Source organism: Hemiscyllium ocellatum, chromosome 33, assembly GCF_020745735.1.
Source record: "Hemiscyllium ocellatum isolate sHemOce1 chromosome 33, sHemOce1.pat.X.cur, whole genome shotgun sequence".
In the NCBI taxonomy this organism is placed as follows: Eukaryota; Metazoa; Chordata; class Chondrichthyes; order Orectolobiformes; family Hemiscylliidae; genus Hemiscyllium; species Hemiscyllium ocellatum.
The window spans coordinates 1428455-1441457 of NC_083433.1; the positions used below are offsets into that span (position 1 = coordinate 1428455).

At 49.9% G+C, this 13003-nt stretch overlaps 1 protein-coding gene across 4 annotated transcripts in view; it reads left to right on the forward strand.

The window, feature by feature from the left end:
• LOC132831331 (pleckstrin homology domain-containing family A member 4-like) overlaps positions 1–11994 on the forward strand; it is a 39626-nt gene extending 27632 nt beyond the window's left edge. For 2 of the 4 annotated variants that reach the window (XM_060849411.1, XM_060849412.1), the window contains 8 exons: positions 549–657; positions 2710–2837; positions 3051–3233; positions 4142–4297; positions 6124–6378; positions 7756–7886; positions 9853–9983; positions 11662–11994. In XM_060849411.1, the coding sequence (XP_060705394.1) occupies positions 549–657; positions 2710–2837; positions 3051–3233; positions 4142–4297; positions 6124–6378; positions 7756–7886; positions 9853–9983; positions 11662–11891 (1323 nt within the window). In that variant the 3' untranslated portion in view covers positions 11892–11994. The remainder of the gene's footprint in view (positions 1–548; positions 658–2709; positions 2838–3050; positions 3234–4141; positions 4298–6123; positions 6379–7755; positions 7887–9852; positions 9984–11661) is intronic. The other 2 variants (XM_060849413.1, XM_060849415.1) reach the window with 2 other exon arrangements.
• The last annotated feature ends 1009 nt before the right edge of the window (positions 11995–13003 follow it).

Sequence of the window (13003 nt, forward strand, 5' to 3'; positions counted from 1 at the left end):
CTCATTCACTCACTCCCCTCCCCTTCACTCCCCCCCTCCCCCCAACCACTCACTGACCCCTCACCCTCACTCCCCCCCTCCCCCCAACCACTCACTGACCCCTCACCCTCACTCACCCTCTTCCCCTTACCCTCCCCCTCACTGACCCCTCACCCTCACTCAGTCTCACACTCACCCTGCCTCTCACATACTCACTCTCACACACACACGCACGCTCTCTCTTACACTCTCACTCACACAGTCTCACACACAATGTAACAGATGGTTACACAAACAAAATGTCATTTGTTCAGCAGAGGTGAGCAGTGTGGTCTGATAGTGATTGGTCGATTGAAGTGGATAACTTTTGTTGATAGTTCTGAAACCAAGAAGTGTGATTGGTGGATTGGAAATGGAAAGCTCATTGGTTGATTCGAAAGGATCCGTCGAGAGTGTTTTGCTGTCCTGTCTGATGATTGGTTGTTTGTTTTGCTGTCCTGTCTGATGATTGGTTGTTTGGGAGAGTTACCACAGCCAATGCAATCCTCATGTTGGTTTTAATCCATCAGGAACAGGGTGAGGCACAGAGGGATCTCTGGATGATCGATGATATCTTTGCAGGACTCAGCAGCAACAGGAGGAGATTCCAAGCTGCAATTGAGTCAGAGCCACAGCCAGGTAAGAAGGTGCCAACACTGAGGATGGACTCACTCAACAACAGATTGACCAGAAACTGAGCCACCCAGACCCAGTCTGACATAGTGACTGGACACTGACCATCCCTGATCCTGACTGTGGCTGTGATTGATTCTCTGTAATATGCCCCTAAATACAGTTTAATGGTTACTTACTTTCATCCACACTGACTCTCACTGAGATACAGTCCCCTCCACACACTGACCTTCACTGGGGTACAGTCCCCCATACACTGACCTTCACGGGGATACAATCCCACACACAGACTCTCACTGAGGTACAGTCCTACACAAACACTAACTCTCACTGGGGTACATTACCACACACACACATTTACCCTCACTGGGATACAGATTCACACACACACTAACTGACATTGGGATACAGTACCACACATAGATTCTCACTGAGGTACAGTCCCACACACACACACACACACACACACATGCTGAACTTCACTGGGCTACAGTCTCACACACACACTGACTCTCACTGGAGTACAATCCCAAATACACTGACTTTCACTGGGGTACAGTCCCACAGACACACACTGACTCTCACTGGGGTACAGTCCCACACACACATTGACTCTCAATGGGGTACAGTCCCACACACACACTGACTCTCACTGAGGTACAGTCTTCCCCCCCCCCACACACACACACACACACACAATCTGTCACTGGGATACAGTCCCACACACACTGACTCTCAATGAGGTACAATCCCACACACACACAGACTTTCACTGGGGTATAATCCCACACACATTGGCTTTCACTGGGGTATAGTCCCACAAACACACTGACTCTCACTGCGGTACAATCCCATACACACTGACTGACACTGGGTTACAGACCCACACACACTGACCCTCACTGAGATACAGTCCCACACACACACATTGACTTTCACTGGGGTATACTCCCACACACACTGTAACTGGCACTGGGATACAGTCCCACACACACACACACACATAATAACTGACACTGGGATAGAGTCGCACACACACTGACTCTCACTGGGGTACAGTCCCACACACACACTGACCTTCACTGGGATACAGTCCCACACACACACACTAACTGACACTGGGATACAGTCCCACACACACACACACACACACACACACACACATTATAACTGACACTGGGATAGAGTCGCACACACACTGACTCTCACTGGGGTACAGTCCCACACACACACTGACCTTCACTGGGATACAGTCCCACACACACACACACTAACTGACACTGGGATACAGTCTCTCACACACACACACTAACTGACACTGGGATACAGTCCCACACACACTGACTCTCACTGGGGTACCCTCCCACACACACACTGATCTTCACTGGGGGGTACAATCCCACACACACACTGATCTTCACTGGGGGGTACAATCCCACACACACACTGATCTTCACTGGGGGGTACAGTCCCACACACACACTGACTCTCACTGGGGTACAGTCCTACACACACATTGACCTTCACTGGGATACAGACCCACACACACACTGACTCTCACTGGGGTACAGTCCCACACACACACTATCTGACGCTGGGATACAGTCCCGCACGCGCGTATGCGCGCACGCGCACACACACACATACTGACTCTCACTGGGATACAGTCCCACACACATACTGACTTTCACTGGGGTACAGTCCCACACACACACAGACTCTCACTGAGGTACAGTCTAGCACACTCACTGACTCTCACTGGGGTACAGGTCCCACATGTACTGTTATATGAATAGACTGTTGGTAATAGTCACCTCCTATAGACTCTATATGCATTCTTATAATATCCTAAAGAACTGATAGTTGATGGCATCCGTATTGTTGTAGGACCAATCGCACTGTGACCCTGACGGTGCTGAATCCAATGTGTGAATTCCCCTCGTGTGCGCCCTGTGCCTGTCCTTCCTCTGACGGTGGGCTCTGCTGAATGTTGTGGGAACAGTGTTTGTGTTTCTCCGGCTTGAAGCCATTTCTTTGTGTTTTCCCTTCCCTCTGCAGTGATGTCACTGACAGCTACCCCTGCCTGGGACCAGCCTCCTGAGCTACACCGAATGTCCCCACAAACTGCGTCTCCACTGTCCCCACACTCTGCTCCACCATGTGGGCAGTGCCCTCCCCATGGGCAGGTGAGTGAATCAAACACATGGCTCCAAGGGACTCTGTGTATTATCACCTTCGTTGTGGATAATTGGACATTAACACCAGGGTTTCCTGATGTAGCTGAGAAGACTGAAGGTGCAGTGGTGATGTTGAGGGAGTTGGGGAGAGGCTGGATATTGTGAGAAGCCGGATCTTGTTCAGCTGAATTCCATTTCTTTATGTTGTGCCTTACCCTGCAGACTCCGGACCATGTCCCTGAGAGGCCACCATTGCCCCGAGAGGTAGATTGTGCTCTGTTTAACAACTCTAATCAGAGTGAGTCTACTGCAGCACCTCATCCATTGCATAGAGAACAGAAACAAACACTGGGAGAGAGGAAAACTGACATTCAACATGATCCAGCAACTAATGGATACCATAAGGTAACCCTCCCCCGCACAACCCAAACCCCTCTCCCATGTTCCCGTAGATTATGTTCCCACTGCCCTTTGGGGCACCTCTCGATACATCGTGGGGTTAGAACAGCCCAGTCCTCACCCCCAGGTCAGTTCCAAATGGAATCAGGGCCCATTGGCTACCAACCTTCCCACAATGGCCTCACTAGCTCCATCTCCAGGTCAGGGTCCGGAAACCTGATTTCAAGGGTCAAGGTGGGGGCGGCTGGGGGAGCTGGAGGGGGTGGGGGAGGGAGAGGCGGTGGTGAGGCAGTGATTGAGGCGTCACTTACCCAGGGGTTATTTGAGATGTTTTCCAGAGGAACTATCCAAGTCAGCGCTGTTACTGCAAAAACCAAGAAGGTTTCCAAAGGGCCCAAGGAGTGGGAGACCTGGAAATGTAAACTTCCTGAGCTTTCCCTTGGATTCATGTGTGTGTGTGTGTGTGTGTGTGTGTGTGTCTGTTTGTCTATCTGTGTGTGTGTGTGTCTGTCTATGTGTGTGTGGCTGTGTTTGTGTGTGTGGCTGTGTGTGGGTTGGTGTATGGGGACATAAGGGGTGAGAGGGATGGATGGGGATGTGAGCATGAGGGGTGGGTCAGGGATTGGGTGGGGTGTAAGGGGGCCATGCTGTATATCAGTTTCTGCTTGACCAGAGAGATTTGGATCAATCTGATCCCAAGCCCTTTCCCGGTTTTCCTGGTTTTCCTAGTCCATGTTGTCAAGGTGCAGGTGCCCTGGCCCACACTCTCCAATCGAATGGTTTTCGCTTCCTGTACAGAGTTAGTTTCCTTTTCCCAACGGAGACTCTGCTCTGGAATAATGTGAAAGATCGGAGCATTGATGAGAGGGAGACCACAGAGCCTGAGGAGGGAAACTCTGTCTTTGTGTCTCCAGGGACAACGTTCCTCGACACTTGGTCCAAACAGAAAAGGGAAGATGAGTGCGGAGGAGCAGATGGAGAGAATGAAGAGACACCAGGAAGCACATCTCCAGGAACGGCGTGGCTCTGCTGCTCCATCCCAAAGGCGATTGACTGTGTCCTCCCTAATGGTGAGTGTCCCCTGGGTTAACATTCTCGCTCAGAGGAGCATCACAGTATCAGGGAGACCACTCTGAACTGAGTAGATCAAACTTGGCTTGTCTCTTCAGTAAATTTGAGAAAACAACTCAATTTGGGACAGTTAGTGAATAACAGCCAAAACAAACAACTCTCCAGCCCATGGCATTCTTCATGCTGCCAGTCACTGATGTGTTGTCACTTTTATATTGTTCAGTCTTTGAACTGGAATTCACATCAGCTGACCTGCTTAATTCACCTTCCCATCTCTATCACTCTGTAACTGGAGCTACTGTGGAATGGTCAATAATTTCTCCATCTGTTTGTAAAGTCCCAGGATTGTTTTTAATGGTTTAGTGTTTGACCAGATTGACGTAGAGAAACTTGTTCACAATAATGACTTGTGTATGTTTCCCAATTAACACAATGCGCTAGAGAAACTCCAATAGGAACCGTAGAGAGAGAGAGAGAGAGAGAGAGAGTTTCATTTTTGAGTCTGGTGTAACTCTTCTCCAGAACTGTTGTTTTTTTTTAAGAATTTTCAGACCATTCCGATGAGGAATGGGAATGACGAGGGATTGCACTTGCTGAAGGAGAGGTAGCTGGGGCCAGGAAACTGGAATGTGTCAATCTAATGTAAATCATCAGGTGAATTCTGAATTCTGTAGAGAGAACAAACAAGGAGGGGTGGGATGAGAATGCTGGCAAAAATCCAGGAATGAAGTTCAGGGGGGCAGGAAGAGTTAGTGGGAAGAGACTGAATGTGGAAAGATTTTAAAAAAGGCAAGATATGAAGAATTAAGTTCAGTGGGGCAGGAAGAGTCTAAGATGTTGAGTCTGACAATGCCCTTTGTTCATTTTGGGAGAAGGTAGAAGCAGGCTGACATTAAACAAAGAACGTGCGGATGCTGGAGATCCAAAACAGAAACAGAAATTACTGGCAAAACTTTTCAGGTTTGGCAGCCTCTGTAGAAAGAAAGCAGAGTTAATGTTTCGAGTCCATTAGAAACAGGCTTTGTGAGCTGAGGGAACAATGAGATGGAAAGATGTGGAGCGGAGATCTCAGGAGGAGATGAGGTCAGTGACAGTTCTGGAATCAACAATTTGCTGTTCAGTGATGTAACATAGTCGAGGTGGGGATAGGGGGAACTGTCTGAGGCTTGTCGCTCAGCCTCTATAAGCTAGAGGTCGATTCACCAGATGACAACAGCATCAGCTTTGTCCATAGATTTGATAATAGTCAGGCAAAGACCTGACAGAACAGTGTGCAGAAAGTCCAGAGAGAAACAGGTTGGAGTGGGTAAGGAAAGCAGAAAAATGAAGGTAGTTGATATCAAGTTGACAATTCTCAATGAAGAGATCAAGGGCAGTTAAGAGACCATTAGGAGGGAGTTCAGGTGGAGACAAGTATTGGAGATGGATGAAAGGGTACATGGAGAGGAGAGAGGATTCCTGCCCAAAGAAATAGGCGCAAAGTAAAAGTAACAGTCGATCAATTCAATGTCATGCTGTGCCCTAAATTCATTGAGATGAAGACGTAAAGGGATAAAACTCAGTCCTTTACTTAGCAGTACTGAAGAAGATTTGAACCAGACTTGAGACATTAACTCTGTTTCTCTCCACAAAGGCTGCTCGTTTTGCTGAGCTCCTATAGCATTCTGTGTTTGTTTCAGATTTCCAGCATCCACAGTATAGTACTTTGTGTGTTTTCCAACTGGATTTGGAACATCCAGAATAAGGTCAATGTGTTGTTTGAAGCTGAAGATGAAGAGGGAGTACGGTTGAGTTTACATTCAGACCATGTTTGTTAATTTGTCAGAGAGAGGCCTCTCCAAGGGCATCGAAACGCAACTCCGTGAACATCCTGGCCAATAGACCGGGGACTACCAACATGGTGGCCTCTCGATCCCAACCCAGAAACATCAGGAATAGTCTGATCAAACCAACAACTGCGTCAGAGACACCTGAAACTCCAAATGTGACTGCATCAAGTAAATTGATGATGACATTATCATCGCCAAGAACAACAGCTGAACACCAAGCCCAAAAAAATAATCGCATTGTCAAAAAAGAGGTGAGCATCTCCAGATGGCCAGGCTCCTTTCTGCTTTTCTAAAGAGTCTGTCTTCATGTGAGTTACTCTGACCAGAAAGAGAGACAGGGTCATATTTAGGGACTGATGGTAGCAGGGCTTTGACACCAGAGTCCTGGGATTTGTGGATCTCACTAACAGAACAGCAGATACCATGATTAAGTACCGAGCAAGAAGTATGCCACAGAACATCTGAAAACTTACTTCATGAAAGGTTAGAACCCCAGCCACAAAGAAACTGTCAGTGGGAGAACGTAGGTGGGAGAGAGAAATGGTGATTGGGAGAAACAGGTGGAGGATCTGGTTGGGAGAGGGAGTGGGTGGGACTGAGAGGGAGAGGATGAGTGGGAATGGATATAGTGTGAGTGTGGACAATTGATATCACAGGATGAAGCCTCGCTACGGCTTACCAGGGCAGAGGAGCTCTTTGGTAGATTTGTTGCCTGACAGGTTGGAGTTGACAAGATGCAGTTGGTTTTTGTTGATGGACAAAATCCACCTGGGAGTCTGTTTTGTAGAGACTGTGGTCTTAAACAAGATGGAGTTTGTTGTTGGATAATGATGAGGTCCCAGTTATATTGATCTGATAGACATTGTTACTGAGACTGACAGACCAGCTTTGTCATGCTGGGTGATGCTAAATACCCACCTCAGTGTATATAGGCATCTCTTATTGCCCCAGAGGATCGCTCTGTCAGCAACATTGCTGTGGGATTGGAACCACATGTTGGCCAGACCAGGTAGGGAGAGCAGATTTCCTTCTCTAAAAACATTAGTGAACCAGATGGTTTTTTTTTGACAATATGGTTAATGTTTAGACCAGATTTTAATTCCAGATGTATTTGTTGAATTTAAATGACAGTGTAGGTAACTGTACACGCGTGTTCATTAGGAAACACGCATTCCAAGTGCTGACACCATCACATAGACATTGTGTGCTATTCCCGTACGCCAGGGTCTGGTGGTGGGGATAGGGATATCGGACACCGAGAAATCCCCACCCCCCCCATCCCCCGGGTGAGGAGGGAAGAGGGTCCTGGGGGAGGGGCAGCAGCCAAGTAGACCCTATCCCACTCTGTATCCCTCTATACTCCCCCCTGCTGCCCCCCCCCCCCCCCCCCCAGCTCTCTCACCCCACCACCCGCCGACTTCCCCTTTGGACCCCTCCTAATCTCTTCCCCCCTCCCACCCCCACTTTCGTTGAATCCCTCTGAACAACAATGTGTCTGTCTCGCTGTCACACACTGCTGATGTAAACTCCAGCACTATGGGTATAAACCCTTTCAGATTCGTCCACCGTTGTTGTAACTTCACGTCTAATTGGGCTTGTGAGTTAATAACGAGTTACTTTCCTTACAGTATAATCCCAGTAAGGTGATCATCACCTCCCGATATATCGATGCAGACCCTGGGACTCCCCTTAGCCCAGAGCAACTGCAGGAGAAGGAACGAACATTACAGAAAATCAAAACCATGATCACAAAGACCAGGTGAGGAACCTCAGGACCAGACAGGTCCGAAAGAGGCCATTCGGCCCATTGTGTAACTGATAAACCCACTCCTTGCTGCTTCCCCAGAGTCCTGACCATTTATTTTCAAGAATTTATTCAATTTCCTTTGGAGATTGTTATTAAATCTGTGTTTACTGTCCTTAACATGCTCTCTTTCCGATAAGGAGACCATTTCAGGGTCCGTAATGTTGGTTTCAGCTGTCTAACTGATGAATTGTGTTGAATTATTTAGCTGTTGTCTGCTCTGTGTTTGTTTGGACAGGTTGGAGGACATTGAGTGAGGATCACGAGTTGGGACAATGGATAGTGAGAGAGACAGGCTGGAATTCCTGTCCCACACAACAGGATCTCTGATAAATGTCACTGTTTCACGCTGACTGTTTTGTTTCTCCTGGTTTAATTGGGGTCTGGTCTCTGACGGAACATTCAATACTTTGGTCTGACCTCCAGGGCACACACTGATCTACACCATCGAAACCTTCCCCCATCATATTCACCCGGTGACCAACTCATCGACCCCACATTCCCCACCCTCACTCACCGACCCCACATTCCCCACCCTCACTCACGTCCCCACGTTCCCCATCCACACTCACCACCCCCACGTTCCCCACCCTGACTCACTGACCCCCACAGTCCCCACCCTGATTCACCATCCCCACATTCCCCACCCTGACTCACTGACCCTCACATCCCCCACCCTGACTCACCGTCCCCCACGTTCCCCACCCTGACTCACCGTCCACATCCCCCACCCTGACTCACCGACCCCCACATTCCCCACTCTGACTCACCGCCCCCACAGTCCCCACCCTGACTCACCGTCCCCACGTTCCCCACCCTGACTCACCGCCCCCCACGTTCCCCACCCTGACTCACCGTCCCCACGTTCCCCACCCTGACTCACCGCCCCCCACCCCACACATTCCCCACCCTGACTCACCGTCCCCACGTTCCCCACCCTGACTCACCGCCCCCCACGTTCCCCACCCTGACTCACCGTCCCCACGTTCCCCACCCTGACTCACCGCCCCCCACGTTCCCCACCCTGACTCACCGTCCCCACGTTTCCCACCCTGACTCACCGCCCCCCACGTTCCCCACCCCCCACATTCCCCACCCTGACTCACCGCCCCCCACGTTCCCCACCCTGACTCACCGTCCCCACGTTCCCCACCCTGACTCACCGACCCCCACATTCCCCACCCTGACTCACCGCCCCCCACGTTCCCCACCCTGACTCACCGCCCCCCACGTTCCCCACCCTGACTCACCGTCCCCACGTTTCCCACCCTGACTCACCGCCCCCCACGTTCCCCACCCCCCACATTCCCCACCCTGACTCACCGCCCCCCACGTTCCCCACCCTGACTCACCGTCCCCACGTTCCCCACCCTGACTCACCGCCCCCCACGTTCCCCACCCCCCACATTCCCCACCCTGACTCACCGCCCCCACGTTCCCCACCCTGACTCACCGCCCCCACGTTCCCCACCCTGACTCACTGCCCCACATCCCCCACCCTCACTCACTGCCCCCACATTCTTCACTCCGACTCACTGACCCCCACATTCCCCACCCTGACTCACTGACCCCCACATTCTTCACTCCACCTCACTGATCCCCACGTTCCCCACCCTGACCCTCTGCCCCCACATTCCCCACACCCCCCAGTACTGTCCCAGTTGTCACTCACAACTGAACAGAGTGACCTCCAACCTTCATCTATGGTCCCCGTGAACCACTGCACTCCCCAATTAGTCCCTGTTATTCCAGGGTTCGGGGGGGGTGGGTGGGGATCCTCAGCGCTGAGGAGCAGTGTTCTATCCTATTCCCTGTCGCTGCGTGTGGTCCTCCTCACTGCAGCGGTATCATGGAGCTAGGCCTCTGGCCTTGCTGGACATGAGTTCACATCAAGTAAAGGTATATTTCTGTTTAATTCCAGTCCTGCTGTAGGTGGGAACTGGGCCTCTGCAGATCGAGCCCTGCAGCTGGGAGAGAGAGAGAGGGAGCGGATTATTACTCTCTCATACAGTCTCGCCACTGAAGCCTCACAGCACAGCAAGGCCCTGGCAGGTAAAACCAGCCGACCAACCGCCATATTCACCAGATCCTGTTCGCAATCCCTCCACCCTCACCCCCAGCCCTCTGTTAAACCGAAAGCAGAGCTCCCTTTATACTGTCTCCATCAAACACTCCAAAGACAGGGTTAGATACAGATTGAGACTTCTTCTACTCTGTCCCAATGACACATTCCCAGGATAGGGACAGCGTGGGCTAGGATATAGAACAAACTCTCTCTACTCTTGAAACTGAAAGTAAAGCCTGCTCTACACTGTCCCCATCAAACACTTCAGAGGAGGTACAACACAGAGTGAGAGACCGAGTAAAGCTCCCTGTACTATTTTAAACTGAAAGTGAAACACTCAACTCTTTGAATACAGAGTAAAGCTCCCTCTACACTGTCCCCATCAGACACACCCTGATCACAGCCAGCACAGGGTTAGATACAAAGGCAATGGCATGTAGTGGAAAAATAACAAAGAACTGAATTCATGTATCGCCAGGTCAAAAAATAAACCTAAATTCAGTCTGTAATGTATAACTGAGACAGAGAATTAGGTAACTGATTCATTCAAAACAAGATCATATGGCGCTTATCTGTGCTGACCCCCTCAAGAGCATCCACACCAAATCCACCAACCCCCACCACCGCACTCCCAAGTGTCGCTACAACCCCACCCCTTCCCCCCCCCCCCCACATCCCAGCACCCCACTCCCCAGTGCTGCTACAATGCTTCCCCATTCCCCCACAACCCCCCCTCAAAGTGCCACCTTTTCACGATAGCCTGGAAAGTGAAGGTGAAAGCTTTGAGTTGGACGGCAGATTATTCCAGTGTGACCTTTCTCTGAAATGGTCACAAAGTCCGTGAATGTTGGAGTGTTTTTAGAATGATGCAGAAAGATGTTGGGGCAATTTTGGGGTGATGTTGGGGCGATGAGGTGATGGGATGATACTGGGGCAATGTTGGGTTGATTTTGGGATGGTATTAGTGTGATGGGATGATTTTGGAATGATGGGGCAATTTTGGAATGATGTTGAGGTGATTTTGGGATGGTGTTGGGGCGATGGGATGATAGGGTGATGTTGGGGTGATGGGATAATGTTGGGGCGATGTTGGGGTGATGGAATAATGTTGGGGCGATGTTGGGGTGATGTTGAGGTGATTTTGTGATGATGTTTGGGTGATGAGGCAATGGGATGATATTGCGGCGATGGGATGATATTGGGTTGATGTTGGGGTGATGGGGCAATTTTGGGATGACGTTGGAGCAGTGTTAGGGTGATGAGGTAATGGGGTGATGTTGGGGTGATTTTGGGATAATGTTGGGGTGATGGGATGACGCTGTGGCAATGAGGCAATTTTGGGACGATTTTGCAGTGACGTTGCAGCGATTTTGGGATGATGATAGGATAATGTTGGGACAATGTCGGAACGATGGGATGATGATGGGGCAGTGTTGGGGTGACGATGGGGTGACGTTGGGGCAGTGTTGGGGCGATGTTGGGGTGGTGTTGGGGCGATGAATGGGTGATGATGAGGTGATGTTGGGCAATGTTGGGGTGCTCTTGGGGTGATATTGGTGCGACGATGGGGCAAAACCAGTTGAAAGAAGGGAGTCTTGTTATTAGCCATTGAATCTGAAATGCCCGGTGTTACATCTGATTTTCTTTCCCTTCTTTGCGTTTTAGCTAAAGCTTTAGCTGAGTTCGGGAAACAGGAGGAGGAGTCAGACAGTCCCCAGGGCACAGGACTCTCTGAGGAAACTGCGTCTCAGTCAGAACTGCAGCAAAATGGACTCACTTTCAATTTAGGACATCACAAAGAGACAACCAATCAACCCTCAGGATATTATGAAGAATCAGCCAATACAAATTCAGGCCAAAATAGCCAATGGGAAAGGATCGATCAGAGGCAGTGATGTGGAGGTGCTGGTGTAGCACGGGCTGGACAAGGCCTGAAGTCACATGACTCCAGGTGCTAATCCAATGGGTTTATTTGAAATCACAAGCTTTCGGAGCACTGCCCCTTTATCAGGTGAAGTGTGATGAAGGAACAGGGCTCTGAAAGCTTGTGACTTCAAATAAATCTGTTGGACTATAACCTGGTGGCATGTGACTTCTGACCCAATCAGAGGTCAACAAGGGAAAGTGTCTTCAATGGCCCCAGTATTCCAGGGTAAACAGTGCAGCATAAAGATCCCAAACTGGGAAATGGAAATCCGCCAGCCGCTTGGATTCACCACACGAGGTGGATGGGGCGAGTCCAGATTCAACAACCACAATAACATTTGATTCATGGAGAGGTCAAAGGTTACACAGGTCTCAGCCTGAGCAAAGAGGATTGAGGAGAGTTAATAAACTGCCTCTGAGAATGGAACACACCAGGAGAACCATACCCCATCCATTCCCACTCCCTGCTGCTAACTGACATCAACAAAATAATTGAATCACCAGGCGGGAGTCTCTGTTTGCAGACTGGGATCATGGTGTGTCAACTATCTCCATAACAACCGATTGGAAGGACATAGCCTGCTGTGATCTGAAATGATCCACCTTATTCCCTCACGGTCACCGATGGCTCAATATCATTAAAGCAGGAAGAAGTGGAGATCACTCCGTCAGATCCAGATGGTCTTTGTTCACCATCATTAATAATTACTTTCAAATCTGTCACTTTGATCAAAAGGAATAGTCTGGCAATGGGGTCTCTGTCTGATACTCTGTTGATGAGATGGAGGGTGAAGAATTTTAAAGTAATTGACTGTCCACTCGTGATGTTAGTTTCTGGTTCTAGAAAATTCCTTCCTTCAATGTTGACCAGGCGAGTCATTTGGTCCTCACTGTCACATGCTGAGCTCCCAGTTGAGCAATGGTCCACTCCAGGGGACAGGGTCAATGCAGCACTGACCATCCTCCCCACCACATCACTCATTGACCTTTCGCCTCTGCCAAGTCAGACTCTCCTTGGCCGTTAGCAGGTGGGAGGCCAGGTCTTACCTGGTCACAACGCCACCTCCCCCCAACACCCCTC